At 37.0% G+C, this 14,906-nt stretch overlaps 1 protein-coding gene across 1 annotated transcript; it reads left to right on the forward strand.

The window, feature by feature from the left end:
• On the forward strand, nucleotides 7,259-14,447 carry LOC18770385 (heat shock cognate 70 kDa protein). The gene is made up of 5 exons (XM_007204719.2): nucleotides 7,259-7,514; nucleotides 7,689-8,704; nucleotides 12,188-12,383; nucleotides 12,633-13,993; nucleotides 14,071-14,447. Exons 1-5 carry the CDS (start codon nucleotides 7,307-7,309, stop codon nucleotides 14,083-14,085), a joined length of 2,796 nt encoding a protein of 931 aa, XP_007204781.2. The 5' UTR covers nucleotides 7,259-7,306; the 3' UTR covers nucleotides 14,086-14,447.

Genomic DNA, 14,906 nt, shown 5'->3' on the forward strand with positions numbered 1-14,906 from the left:
GTAAGTCAATGTCCACAAGTCATGCCAACATTTCCTCGTTAATCTTTGACATTCCTCTTGGTGCCTTTGAGCCAATCGAGAAAATTAGTAATGGCAGAAGATAACCATGCAATTGGGATTGATCTAGGGACAACTTATTCGTGTGTGGCAGTGTGGCAGGCTGATGATATAGAAATCCTGGTGAATGATCACGGTAACAGGACAACTCGATCTTATGTTACAATCACTGATAGTAAGAGGTTGGTAGGTGATGAAGCATTTAACCAAATCTGGAGGTTCCCCGCCAACTCAATCTTCGGTAAGAAAGAATAAAACGATGATATCAATTATAATTAATTGTTTATTTGTTTCCTTCCTCACATAATAATCTAAACTGGGAATGATTTACAGATGCGAATCGGTTAATTGGTAGGAGATTTAGTGACGAAACTGTTCAAATGATATCAAGTGCTGGCCATTCAAGGTCATTGAAGGTCCGGCTGACAAGCCCATGATTGTGTTTGTGGTTAACCATAAGGGTGAAGAGAAACAATTTGTTCTCATCCATGGTTTTGGCAAAGATGCGGGAGACCGGAGAGTCCTACCTTTGCCCAAAGATTTCTGAAAGAAATGCAGTTATCACTGTCCCCTCTTACTCCGGCTTAAAGGTGTTGCGTATCAACAAACCAACTGCTCCAACCATCGTTATGGAATTGACAAGAAGGCCGGTTGGTTTCGTAAGAGAAATGTGATGATATTTGATTGGGGCGGCGGTACTTTGGATGTGTCACTTCTTACCATAGGCCATGGTGTCGACGAATTACTGCGTTGAAGAATTCAAGACAAAACAGAACGTGGACATTGGTGGAAACGCCAAAGCTCTTCGGAAGGCCAAAACTGCGTGCGAGAATGGATACCAAGAAGAGTTTGAAATAATACTAAGAAAATCTGAACAAGAATGAGTGGTTGGGAGACAAAGTAGAAAAGTCGTTGGGATTAACAGCCACAGAAACTTAAAATTCAAGATCTGTAAAAAGACAACTTTGGAGAAATGTCAGATGACGATACAGATTGATACCAACAAACATAGATAAATACAAAACGGGATGGACTGCTCGAAAGATGATGTGAACAGTCCCATGGGAACCAAGAGAATGGAACTCAATCATCTCCAACGAACAATCCCAACCTTTTTTTTTTTCACCAAATGAAGAACCCCAACCATGTCTATCCCAAACCATGTCATATCTGATCTCAATTTTCCATGTGTTTGTTTTTTAAAATTTATTGAATTGACATGGTAACCAAAACATATTCTGGTATGAAGGTTCTTAACTGATAAGCAAATTAATTAAGGGTAGAGGTGAATTGGTTTCAAGGTACAGGGATTTGGAAAAATTATTTCTACAGGTAAACACGGAGGAAATAAAGAAATAAAGAAAGAAGAAGAAAACTAGCAGAGGAAAAGAATAAGAAAAACATAAAGAAAGAGGAGAGACGTATAGAGGATAAACGGGAAACAAATGGAAACAGAGAGAGAAGGAAAAGAAAGAAAAAAGAGAGAGAAGGTATAATGCAGAAAAAATAAATAAAGAGAAATAAGAAAACCAACAAGGGAAAATAAACATTATAAAAATAAAAATAAAGATAGAGACAGAGAGAGACAGAGAGAGAATAGATAGATTCTACAAAACGCTAATATCCGTATCTTTCCAACTATATAAATATCAACATCTGGTTTGTTATGAGGAAGTACATTATATTCCGTGAAGTTGTCTGATCTGCACAAGACATTCTTGTGAAACATCTTTCAATCCCAAAAATGCTCCTTTTGATTGCTTTTTCATCTTTACTCTTCAAACCTAGTAAAACACAAAACTAAGTAAAAATAGACTAAACTCACTCAAGAATTTCTCAAGAATCTAAGAGAAAAATAATAAAAATGTACAAAATAATAGTTATATCAGTCCTTATGTGTCGAATTCATCTAGCATAGAGAATTACATATAAAATACTTCTGATGTAACTAGATGCCATAGCCATTGAATAGTTTAGGAAAATTGATCATCAATAAGGGGAATTACTTGGAATTAGTATGCTAAGGGATTGGGTAGGATTGGTTACAGTGAAATCGGATGCTCTAGTGTCTCTCTCTTGGTTTTCTTAAATATCTTGTGTCGTGCGTTTCTGTCTTTAGTTTTCAATTACTTACTTAGTTATACTATCTTCTGATTCGTATACTTGCGAGCATTAAAATTTGATAAATTTAGTAAACCTGAATTTCGCAACATCATTCATGGAATAGAGCCTTGTCCTGGGCTACTTTGGTCTACTTTTAGTAATTGGTTCGGTAGACATCGAAAGGGTTTGAATTGGTTCAACAGAGAGCAAAAGGCTTTGAATGGGCAGAAATCCACTATATCTGAAAGTCTCCAACAAATTAGTTAAAGGTGGAGGTTAATTGGTTTCGAGAGACAAGGATCTAGAAAAATTATGTAGCTACGGTTAAACGAGGAGGAAATAAGGAAATAAGGAAATAAAGAGAGAAGAAGAAAACTGGGAAAGGAAATGAATAAGAAAAACATAAAGAAAGAGGAGAGACGCAAAAGGGATAAACGCGAAAAAAAGCAAACAAGAAGAAGGAAAAGAAAGAAAATGGAGAGAGAGAGAGAGATAAGGGATAAAGGCATAAAAAATAAGGGGTTTTACCCACCAAAAAAAAAGGGCAAATAGGAAGGCCAAAAATGTTAAAATAGTCTAGTGACTATTACATAAGAATAATTTCATGTGAAAAGGACAACGAAAGAATAAATAAAGAGGAAGAAGAAAAACGGCGGAGGAAAATAACAAAAAAATAAAGAAATAGGAGAGACTAGATAAACGCGGGAAAAAAAAGAAACAAAGTAGGGAGAGAAGGAAAAGAATAAAAAAGGAAGCATAAAAAAAGGAGAGAGAAAAGGGATAAATGTAGAAAAATAAATAGAGAGGAGATAAGGAAAGAAATAGGAAGAAGAAAACTGCCAGAGGAAAAGAAGAAAAAAAAAAGGAAAATGAGAGAGAGAAGGGATAAACGCATGAAAAAAAAGAAGGAAATATAGAGATAAAAGAGAAGAAACATAAAGAATAAAAAATAAAAAATAAAAAAAGAGGAGAGAGAGAAGAGTGAACTATAAATAAAGCACACAAAAAGTCAATAATAGTAGTCTTTGAAACTTATTAATCCGGCGTTGAGCCCCAATCGAGTTCCCATGTTGGTGGATAATCTAGAAAATGTCCTGCGTAACTCCAAACCGAGGGGCAGGAGGATAATGGTCGCTTGCGTCAGTCCAACCGACTCTAGGTCGTAGGTTTGCCCTAGCCTCTCTCCCTCTCCTAAACTTTTGTTTACCAAAAAGAAAACACTTACCTAATCTGATGATTTAATGATGTGCAAAAAAGTTGGCTATATATATTCCATTTAGGGGTTTTAATAAAACTAGACAAATAGGAAGGAAAATGTTAATATAGTTCAGCTCCTCTAAAATTGGATAATCTGATCCAGTCACTGTCCGACAATGACATGAAATTACTCTTATGTCACTGTCCAATAGTAACATTGAAATTACAATTCGATAGTGACATAAGAGTAATTTCATGTCACTGTCGAACAGTGAGTAGACCGGTTTGTCCAATTTTTGAGGGGCTGGACTATTTTAACAATTTGACTTGGAGGAAGGATTTTTTTGAACATTTGATGTTCCATTTATTTGTAGTAGTCACTGTAAATTATGCTTTCTTTTAAAATATATATATATATATATATACAGTCCCCTTCTATTGAGGGATCCCTCAAATAATTTTATTTGAGGGACGCCCCTTAGGGTACCCTACAATTTTTTTCCCAATGATCCAAACCATCTATTTTTTAGGTCTTTATTCATAGATCATCCTTACAAAAAATTAGACAAATCGGAAACCATTTCGACATCCAATTGTGTCTTACAAAATCAATGAATACGATGCTTCAAGAAAATGCTAAAATTTCAATAGCTTAATTGAGTAGTCAAATAATATCGGATTCAAGTGATTTTTTGTTGAGATGATCTTTGAATGAGTATGTACAAAATAGACGGTTTGGATTAGTGAAATACAATCCGGAGTGGGGCCTACAAGGGGTGTCCCTCAAATAAGCTTATTTGAAGGATCCCTCAATGGAAGCTCTCTGTATATATATATATATATCGGGAGTGACTTTTGCTTATGGTAACCTCCTTCATCCTCACCTTGTTTGCTTTCTATTACGACCAAGACTTCAAGCTTCTTTCGTTATAATTATTGTTTTCTTAAGGGTTATAATTATTGTTATATGATGACAATCGTGTTAATTATTCAAAATGGATCACCAAGGAACTTGCTCACACTCAATGACACAGCCAATACAACAGAGAAAAACAACCCAAGCTTTGCATAACTTTATTACATATTCATGTCTGATCTCAATTTTCCATGTGTTTGTTTTTTAAATTTTATTGAATTGATATGGTAACCAAAACATATTCTGGTATGAAGGGATTCTTAACTGATAAGATCATTAGTTAAAGGTGGGGTCAATTGGTTTCAAGATACAAGGATCTGGAAAAATTATAGCAACGGGTAAACACGAAGGAAATAAGGAAATAAAGAAAAAAAAAGTAAATTGGCGGAGGAAAAGAATAAGAAAAACATAAAGAAAAAAGGAAACAGAGAGAGAAGGAACAGAAAGAAAAAAGGAAATAAGGAAATAAAATTTGGTTTTGTTCCTGTCTTCTTTCCTGTTTAAAAAATTACTTGGAGACCTTCTTACGCATTGTTTTCTGTGCTTTTTAATTCAACCCTCGAGCAATTTAATGTTGTAATTAAAGATTTAAAATCGTATTAAGGCTTGAGTTAAGCTTACAAATCAATGAAACAATTGAGATTTTACTTGGTATAGTCCCACGTGTAAGTCTTTTTCACCAAGCAGTCCATGGCTTGGTGTGTACTTGCGTTCTTTTTTTGTTCAAAGGTGCGAAATTGCTTGGCTTTGTTGTTGTTTACATTACGCTTAATTACACTAATGTCCCATGAAATTCCGGTCAAATTCAACTTTACCTCCAAACTCAAAATAGCCCACTCTCATTCCTTGACCGAGATTTGATGACACACTTTGCCCTTACCATCAACTCCATCCAAAAGTCTGTTAACTTTGATGACGTGGTAAGGGCATTTTTGTAATTTCATACACATGGATCATTATTCACCAATTGAGTAGGTGATGTGGCAAGTGGAGCTCACCTCCACATAGATAAAAATATTTTTTTAGTTAAAATTGAGCTAAACATATAAAAGCTATTTTCGGAGCTCTCTATAAAATTTTAACTCTAATTCTACTCTCTAGTTTAGAGAGTCATAAATTAATTCTATAACGCCTATTTAATTGGTCCATCTCTATAAATAAAAAATTTTAATATACAAAATAGTTAGCATTAATTAAAGGTTTTAAAATACTCATAAAATAAAGTAGCATTAAATTAAAGGGAACCACTAGAAGTCATTTCTCTCTCCTCAAATTTAGAAGCTCCTAGAAGTCTCCCTATTTTAGGAGATGGATAGGAAACATTGTTGGAGTTATATTTTTCCAATTCCTCCCTAAAATTTGTCTGAGGTGGTTTAAGGAGCTCACTGTGAATGCTCTAAATTGTAGTACGTAAGCATTGAGACTTTTCATTTCCTTTGTATATAAATTTGCTTACAAATCTAGCTGTTTCCTACACTTATTTAACTTTCTTGTTAATCTTACAGTCTTATTCAAGCTTTTGAGTAGAGAGGATTAATAAAGGCAGAAGATAGCCATGTGATTGGGATATAAATCTGGGGACAACTTATTCGTGTGTGGCAGCTTGGCAGGCTGATCATGTTGAGATCTTGGTGAACAATCAGGATAACAGGATAACTCGATCTTATGTTACATTCATTGATAGTAAAAAGGTTGGTAGGTGATGAATCATTTAACCAAGTTGGGAGGTTCCCCGCCAACTCAATATTCGATAAGAAACTAAAATACTGACTAAATAAGAACTCGCCAACAAACTGAACAAATAAACATGAACACCGTTACACAACCTCTCTTGTTTAAAATAACTAGTAGTGTTGCTTTTGGGTTCAGATGCTTTTATTAGGGGAGAATGGGTCCTCCTATTTGAGGGAATATATATATATATATTATTTTTTTGGGACAAACTTTCCATGTTTATCAAATCTTTTGACAAATATTTTTACTCACCAATTTAACCCAATGTGTACTATTACTATCATTCTCAACACTTGACGCTTGTCCATAAACATAACCATAGTTAACTCTTTACTTTATATTTGTGAAAATAGGATTATGCTTATGAACACATGTCATATGTTGAGAAGAGCAGTAATGATATACCTTGGGCTAAAGTGGTGACCAAAAATACATTCAATGTTTTAGAGCATGTGTCACTTGACCGGGTTTTCATGGTACACTTACGTGGGGCTGCTCTTTTTTGTTGTCTCTTTGTCTTGAGGAGGAATTTGGGGAGCTGAGAGGACAGCTGCTATAGCATTGTTTCTTCACGCATAAGGCTGTTGGATGGCAACTCCCCTTACCCTTCGGCAGAAGAAAGAAATAAAATAATGGAGAAGAAGATAAGAAGAAAGGAATAAAAGACCTTGAAGCAACAAAAGTATGATAAAGATCCGAAGAAAGGAATTATCTCATTTCGAAATCTAAAAAAGTGGCCCCGTTCGGTAACGTTTTAAGAGGTTGTTTTCATTTTCAGAGAACAAAAATGAGACAAAAACACGTTCGGTTGCCCAAAAACAGAAAACACTGAGAATGTTTTCATAAAATGAAAACAAGTTCATGTGTACTTGTAGAAAACAAAAAAAAAAATTGTTTTCATTCTCATGGGAAACGTTTTCATAAAAATAACTCACATAGTATTATTTCAAATTGTACTACCAGACACATTTTTATTGTTTTTGTTTTCTGAATATGTTTTCTAATTAATCTACCAGATGCATTTTTATTTCCTGAAAATGCAAATTTGTTTTCTTGTTTTCATTCTCTGAAAATATTCTAAGAAAACATTCTCCAAAAACATTACCAGACGGGCCCTAAATGTTCTTTGTTTAGTGAACTGGGGCAAAGCATCAGCTATTGCGTAAGCATTGGTTTATTAGACTTTTCACTTTCTCCGTGTATAAATTTTCTTCCACTGATTTCTGCACTTATCTAATATTTCCTTGTTAATCTTTGACATTCCTCTTGGAGCTTTTGAGCCAATTGAGAAAATTAGTAATGGCAGAAGATAACCATGCAATTGGGATTGATCTGGGGACAACTTATTCGTGTGTGGCAACGTGGCAGGCCGATCATGTAGAAATCCTGGTGAACGATCACGGTAACAGGACAACTCGATCTTATGTTACATTCACTGATAGTAAGATGTTGGTAGGTGATGAAGCATTTAACCAAGCCGGGAGATTCCCCACCAACTCAATCTTTGGTAAGAATAAAATGATCAACAGTACAATTGTTCATTGTTTCCTTGTTAATTTCGTTAGAACTGAGAAATATATACTGTGTTTTTTTTAGAGCAATTCTGTAAAAGTGGGGTATTATGCATAAATCCATAAATTAACTTGTTTCCTGACATAATCTAAACGGGAATGATTTACAGATGCGAAGAGGTTAATTGGTAGGAGATTCAGTGACGAAACTGTTCAAAGTGATATCAAGCGCTGGCCATTCAAGGTCATTGAAGGTAAGGCTGACAAGCCCATGATTGTGATTAAACACAAAGGCCAAGAGAAACTGTTTGCTGCTGAAGATATCTCATCAATGGTTTTGGCAAAGATGCGGGAGATTGCGGAGGCCTTCCATTGCTCAAAGATTAGTGAGAAAAAGGCAGTTATCACTGTCCCCTCTTACTTCAACGACTCTCAGCGCCAGGCTACATTAAAAGCTGGTAAATTAGCTGGCTTAAATGTGCTGCGTATTATCAACGAACCAACTGCTGCGGCCATCGCTTATGGAATCGACAAGAAGGCTGGTTGGTTTAAAAAGAGAAATGTGATGATATTTGATTGGGGTGGTGGTACGTTGGATGTGTCACTACTTACCATAGGCCATGGTGTCTTTGACGTGAAGGCCACTGCCGGAGATACTCACCTTGGCGGTGAAGACTTGGATAACAGAATGGTGAACTACTGCATCGAAGAATTCAAGACAAAACAGAACGTGGACATTGGTGGAGACGCCAAAGCTCTTCGGAAGGCCAAAATTGCGTGTGAGAAAGCAAAGAAGGCACTTTCGTTTTCCTTTGACACTGGTATCGAAATTGACTCTTGGTATAAGGGTGAAGATTTTCATACAACTTTTACACGCGACAAATTCGAAGAACTGAACATGGACATCTTCAACAAGTGCATGGAGCCTGTTAACAAGTGTTTGGAGGATGCCAAAATGGACATAAGCGAGGTCGATGACGTTGTTCTTGTTGGTGGGTCTTCTAGAATCCCCAAGGTTCAAGAGCTATTGCAGGAGGTTTTCAAGGGTAAGGAGTTGTGCAAGAGCATTAATCCTGATGAGGCCGTGGCTTATGGAGCGGCTGTTCAAGCTGCAGCCTTGAGTGGGAACGTAACTGGAAAGCTTCAAGACTTCACTCTCTTAGACGTCACCCCTCTATCACTTGGGATTGAGAGTGGGAAAGATGGTAGTTCCGAGCTTTTCATGAATGTTGTGATTCCAAGAAACTCAAGAATTCCGGTGAGGATGACAAAAACTGTAACTACTCGTTATGACTACCAAGAGTCTGTACACTTCCCCATTTATGAGGGTGAAAATAGAATCGCCAAAGATAATAACTTTTTGGGTGAATTCACCCTCCATGGCATTCCTCCGGCTCCCAGGCATGTTCCAAAGTTCAATGTTTACTTTGATATGGACGCAAATGGAGTTTTGAGCGTCTCTGCGGAGGATATGTCCACTGGCCAGAAGAAAGGGATCAAAATCAACGGTGACAGAACCAAGAACTAACTCTTAAGGGAATATAAGGATTAAGATAGCATCTATAAAATAATTATTTTCTTTGATTTCCTATATATGTTGAAGTGCAATATCTATGTTTAAGATAGCATGGAATAAGGAAGTCGATATGAACTTCTTTTGCTGGCTGCTTGTGCATTTCGTGATTGGCTGGTTTTTTCTTCTCTGGGTTGGGTGTGGGGAGTGTGCTTTGTAAAAGACTTGCCTGATTTGTAGCGCACACATCTTATAAGTAAAAACATATTTCTTCCCGCAAACATTCAAGAGAGCTTGAGTTTTTATTTTGGATTAAATTTTTGTGTCTTGCTCCTTATAATCATCAAGGAGATTTGTTATAACGTTGTACAAAAGTTTAATCTGGTACATATTACAGAAGAGAATTTATAGATTAAATTAGGGTTTGAAATAGATTAAAGCTCTGCCAAACTCGAACGTTGGCATTGATTTACAGCTGAAACTTGACAGTTGAAGTTGTTGACAGTCCAGTCCAGCACATGCATACCCAGTCCAGCCCGGATCAGAAGCTTCTACCAGGCAGAAATGGGAGTCCAGCCTTCTTTTTGTCTTTCTAGAGTTGGTTTTTTACTTTTGAGTCTTGTGAAAGGCAGTTCCGCCTGAAAACAGTTTCACTTTCTTATCATTGATTCTGGTCAGAACTACCAATCTTGTACTATGAAAAATTGTGAAGTCATCACCAGTCTGAGGCAAAAAAAGAACTTACTTGGGAGATATTCCTCACCCAAATTCACAACTGCTTGTTTAGAAATCAATAACTTGGGGCGCAAGTTATCTATTTTAAAGTCTGCTAGGATTTTTCATTGCTAGCAGTGGCCCGCTCGCACACTAAAGAAAGTTGACTTGTTGATCAGTCAATGATTTTCAAGGCAATGAGAAACTTTACCCTACCATCACAGGAACAAACATCAAACGGGTGAACAATTATATATTACCTTTGTAATTTAGATAAGCCCAACGAATCTGAGCCTCCTCTTTGGCTAAATCCAAAACAAAATTTGATTCCTATGTATCAAAACCCAAACTGAAATACTATAGGTATCAAATCCTTATTAGTAAAGATTCTTATGATTAATGCCTAATTTTTCTTAAAAAAAATAAGGGGTTTTACCAAAATGGTAAATAGGAAGGCAAAATGTTAAAATATTCTAGTGACTATTACATAAGAATAATTTCATGTGGAAAGGACAATGAAAGAATAAATAAAGAGGAAGAAAAAAAACGGCGGAGGAAAATAAGAAAAAATAAAGAAATAGGAGGGAGACTAGATAAATGCGGAAAAAAATAAACAAAGAGGGGAGAGAAGGAAAAGAATTAAAAGGGAGCATAAAAAAAGGAGAGAGAGAGAGAGAGAGAGAGAGAGAGAGAGAGAAGGGATAAATGTAGAAAAATAAATAAATAGAGAGAGGAGATAAGGAAAGAAATAGGAAGAAGAAAACTGCCAGAGGAAAAGAAGAAAAAAAAAAAAAAGGAAATGAGAGAGAGAAGGGATAAACGCATGAAAAAAAAGGAAATAGAGAGTTAAAAGAGAAGAAACATAAAGAAAAAGGAAGAATTATAAATATTTAAAAATTAAAAAAAAAAAAAAAAAGGAGAGAGAGAAGAGTGAACTATAAATAAAGCACACAAAAAAAGTCAATAATAGTAGTCTTTGAAACTTATTAATCCGACATTGAGCCCCAATCGAGTTCCCATGTTGGTGGATGATCTAGAAAATGTCCTACATAACTCCAAATTGGGGGGGGCAGGGGGATAATGGTTGCTTGCGTCAGTCCAACTAACTCTAGGTCATAGGTTGCCCTGGCCTCTCTCCCTCTCTTAGGAGTAGCCTCTTTCCCTCTCCTAAACTTTTGTTTATCAAAAAAAAAAAAAAAAAAAACTTACTTAATCTGATGATTTAATGGTGTGCGAAAAAGTTGGCTATATAAATTCCATTTAGGGGTTTTAATAAAAATAGACAAATAGGAAGACAAAATGTTAAAATAGTTCAACCTCTCTAAAATTGGATAATTTGATCTAGTCACTGTCTGACAATGACATGAAATTACTCTTATATCACTGTAACATTTCGCCTTCCTATTTGTCCTTTTTTTTTTTTTTTTGTATAAAACCCTTTTTATGAACCGGATTAAGCAAGTTTCAAAGACCAGTATTATTGACTCTTTTTGCTCCTTTACGTATAGTACACTCCTCTCTTTCTCCTTTATTCTTCCTTTTTCTTTTTGTTCCTTCTCTCTGCTCTCTCTATTTCCTTTATTTCATGCTCTCTCTCTCTCTCTCTCTCTCTCTCTCTCTCTCTCTCTCTCTCTCTCTCTCTTTTATTCTTCATTTACTCTTTCTTTTCCTTCTCACGTCTCTCTATATATAAAGAGCCATTAAACTTAAAAGAGAATAAACTCATCAACTCCTGCTTCCAGCCAGTCTCCTGCAGGTGCTTCCATGGCCGTAGAGAACATGCCACCATTTCCAGTTCCAATCAAACTTACGAGTGATATATATAACTATCAACAATGGAAATATATTTCTCTTTCATATTTTGACTGCCACAATCTTTCTGGAATCATTCATGGAACAGAGCCTCGTCCTCGGGGACTTTGGTCTACCTTTAGTAATTGGCCCGGCAGACATCAAAAGGGTTCGAGTTGGTTCAACAGAGAGCAAAAGGCTATGAATTGGCTAAAAGCCACTCTATCTGAAAGTCTCCAACAAATTGTCATGGCCGGAGCTGACTCTTCACGAAATGTCTGGCTAAATCTCGAGGAACACTTCGCCCATCTCTCTCATGCTCGCATTTATCAGCTTAAATCTGATCTACACAAAGTCAAGAAAGATCCCACTATTCCGATGGCTGAGTATCTGGAAAAAATCAAACAGCTGGCGACCGATCTCGCAGCCGCCAGTGCTCCTGTGGAAAGTCAAGACCTACTCCATGTACACATCCTGGCGGGATTACCAGAGCAGTACAATCCCGTTGTTAAATGGATAAAGCACAATCCAGTAAGTGGTTGGGATGACTTGTGCGAGTTATTGTTGAAAGAGGAAATGCGTCTGGATCCACAGCGCACATTACGACTTAGACACACTACTCCTCCCTCTCCTCCTCAAGAAGAAGAGTACGCAATTGGGATCGATCTGGGAACGACCTATTCCCGCGTAGCCGTGTGGCAGAAGGATCATGTAGAAATCATCCACAATGATCACGGGAACAGGAAGACTGCATCTTATGTTGCCTTCACTGAAACTGATGAGACTCATTTGGTAGGTGATGCAGCATTTAACCAAGTCGTCAGAAACACAGCCAACTCCATCTTTGGTACGTATCATATGTAGGATTAAAGTTCTTTGCTTGAACAAATCCAAAGATTGATTTTGATTTTTCATGCCAGCTAATATATGTGTTTGCATGAATTGTAGTTTAAGATTTTTTTTTTTTTTTTTAGGGAGTTAAAATTGTCTAAACTCTCAGTAAGATCCTTCCGTGTATTGGTTAAGAAGCTATTATACTTGTATTAAATACCTACTTAACTCATGCTATCTGATAGAACTTGGCATCCATTTGCAGATACAAAGAGGTTAATCGGTAGGAGATTCAGTGACCCCTCTGTTCAAAGTGATGTGAAGCTCTGGCCATTCAAGGTCATTGAAGGTCCAGGTGACAAGCCCATGATTGTGGTTGCACACAATGGCCAAGAGAAACAATGTTCTGCTGAAGATATCTCATCCATGGTTCTGGAAAAGATGAGGAAGATTTCCGAGACCTACTTGGGCTCAACTGTGAAAAATGCAGTTATCACTGTCCCTGCTTACTTCAATTACTCACAGCGCCGAGCTACAAAAGAAGCAGGCATCTCTGCTGGCCTAAATGTATTGCATATTACGAACGAACCAAGTGCTGCTGCCATTGCTTATGGCCTTAACAAGAAGGCCGGTTGGAGTAGCCCAAAAAACGTGATGATATTTGATTTGGGTGGTGGCACTTTAGATGTGTCATTGCTTACCATGAGCTCTTCTGGTGACTTTCAAGTCAAGGCAACGGCTGGAGACACTCACCTTGGTGGCCAAGACTTCGATAGCAGATTGGTGAAATACTGTGTTGAGGAATTCAAGAGGAAGTACAAATTGGATGTTAGTGGAAATGAAAGAGCTCTTAGGAGGTTAAAAAATGAATGTGAGAAAGCGAAGAAGAGACTCTCATTTGAGTCTGACTTCGAGGTTGAAATTGACTGTTTGTGTGAGAATACTGATTTCACCATAACTTTTACTCGTGCCATATTTGAACAACTAAACGGGGATTTATTTATCAAGTGTATGGAGCCTGTGAAGAAGTGCTTAACGGATGCTAACATGGACATAAGCAGTGTCGACGATGTTGTTCTGGCCGGTGGCTCTACTAGAATTCCCATGGTGCAACAGCTATTACAGGAGTTTTTCAAGGGGAAGGAGCTGTGCAAGGGCGTTAATCCGGATGAGGCAGTGGCATATGGTGCCGCGGTTCAAGCCGCAACCTTGACTAGGAATGGCAAAGGGGAGTTTATTCAGGACTACACTCTCAAGGACGTCACTCCTCTTACAATTGGTTTGGAGTTTTCAGATAATAAGAAGTTCGTAAAGTTGATTCCAAGAAACTCACTAATTCCCGTCAAGAAGAAAATAAAATGTCCTATCAAGGATAACCCAGTTTCGGTCGACTTCCGCATGTACGAGGGTGAGAGTAGCACGCCAGCCAATCTCAACTTTTTGGGTGAATGCAGCCTCCGTTACATTCCTCCAGCTCCCAAACTTGTTCATAATTTCGATGTTTTCTTCGAAATTGATCCCGATGGCATCTTGAGTGTCTTCACTGAAGATAAGTCCTCAGGCCAGAAGAATGAGATCATAATCAACCGTGACGGACCGAAGAACTTTGAGGGAATTGAGAGAGAGGTTAGAAATTATAATCAAACTCTGAAATAGTATATATTATAAAATCAAGCTCTTTGATATATCTTTATTTGTACCAGGTTATGTGGTTTTAAGGTGATATCATGCGTTTGTGATCTACTTCATCCACGGGATACTTGCAGCCCCAATATTCCTTACCAACTATGGCCGTCTACACTACGACGCATCGCAGCATTCGTAACTGTTGCATCTGTACTTGTCAACTCAATGGTCCTCACCATGCGGTGCCTCACTGTTTTCTTATTAATGCTTGATTATTACGCTCTATATTTCGTTTAAGCTGTGTTAAAGTTGAATATTTTGTTATACAAACTGGTTACAACAAATTGGGCTCATTCAGCTGGAGCTGGTATTGCGCTTGATTTCTTTGATGGGCTCATTCGAGCTTGGTTTCTTTGTAGAATAAACAATTCAAGCTGATTGGGAATGGGTTGAAGAAAATGGACCTTCAACAATCCAACTACGACACTAGAAAGAAACTGTTTTGCAATGTTTAAAAAGAGTAATGCTACACTTACCACATTTATATCTCACATTTTCATACCACCTTATGTGGCAGATGAAGTGGATAATCATATCAATTAAAAAGTGTCAATAAATCATAAAAGATAAGAAAACATTAAATTAATTTTAATTGATGTGTTGTCCACCTCATCTGCCACATAAGGTGGTATGAGAATGTAGTATACAAATGTGGTAAGAGTAGTATTATTCGTTTAAAAAAGGGTAATGATTTCCCCACTCCAATTTTATCCACTTACATTCTATAGAGTGTAAGTGGATAAAATTGGAGAGGGAAAATCACCACTCTTAAAAAATAAACATAAACATCTTTTCCCTTCAACCTTCTAATGTCATCAATACACAAACACTAGAACCCTACTACTTGTACCAA

Source organism: Prunus persica, chromosome G7, assembly GCF_000346465.2.
Source record: "Prunus persica cultivar Lovell chromosome G7, Prunus_persica_NCBIv2, whole genome shotgun sequence".
NCBI classification, from domain to species: domain Eukaryota; kingdom Viridiplantae; phylum Streptophyta; class Magnoliopsida; order Rosales; family Rosaceae; genus Prunus; species Prunus persica.

Excerpts from the sequence above, each read along its gene's own strand:
- LOC18770385 (XM_007204719.2), top strand. The coding sequence starts at position 7,307 with ATGGCAGAAGATAACCATGCAATTGGGATTGATCTGGGGACAACTTAT. Across the intron at positions 8,705-12,187 it reads TCACCCCTCTATCACTTGGG|GCAATTGGGATCGATCTGGG; the intron begins ATTGAGAGTGGG and ends GAAGAAGAGTAC. Across the intron at positions 12,384-12,632 it reads CACAGCCAACTCCATCTTTG|ATACAAAGAGGTTAATCGGT; the intron begins GTACGTATCATA and ends ATCCATTTGCAG.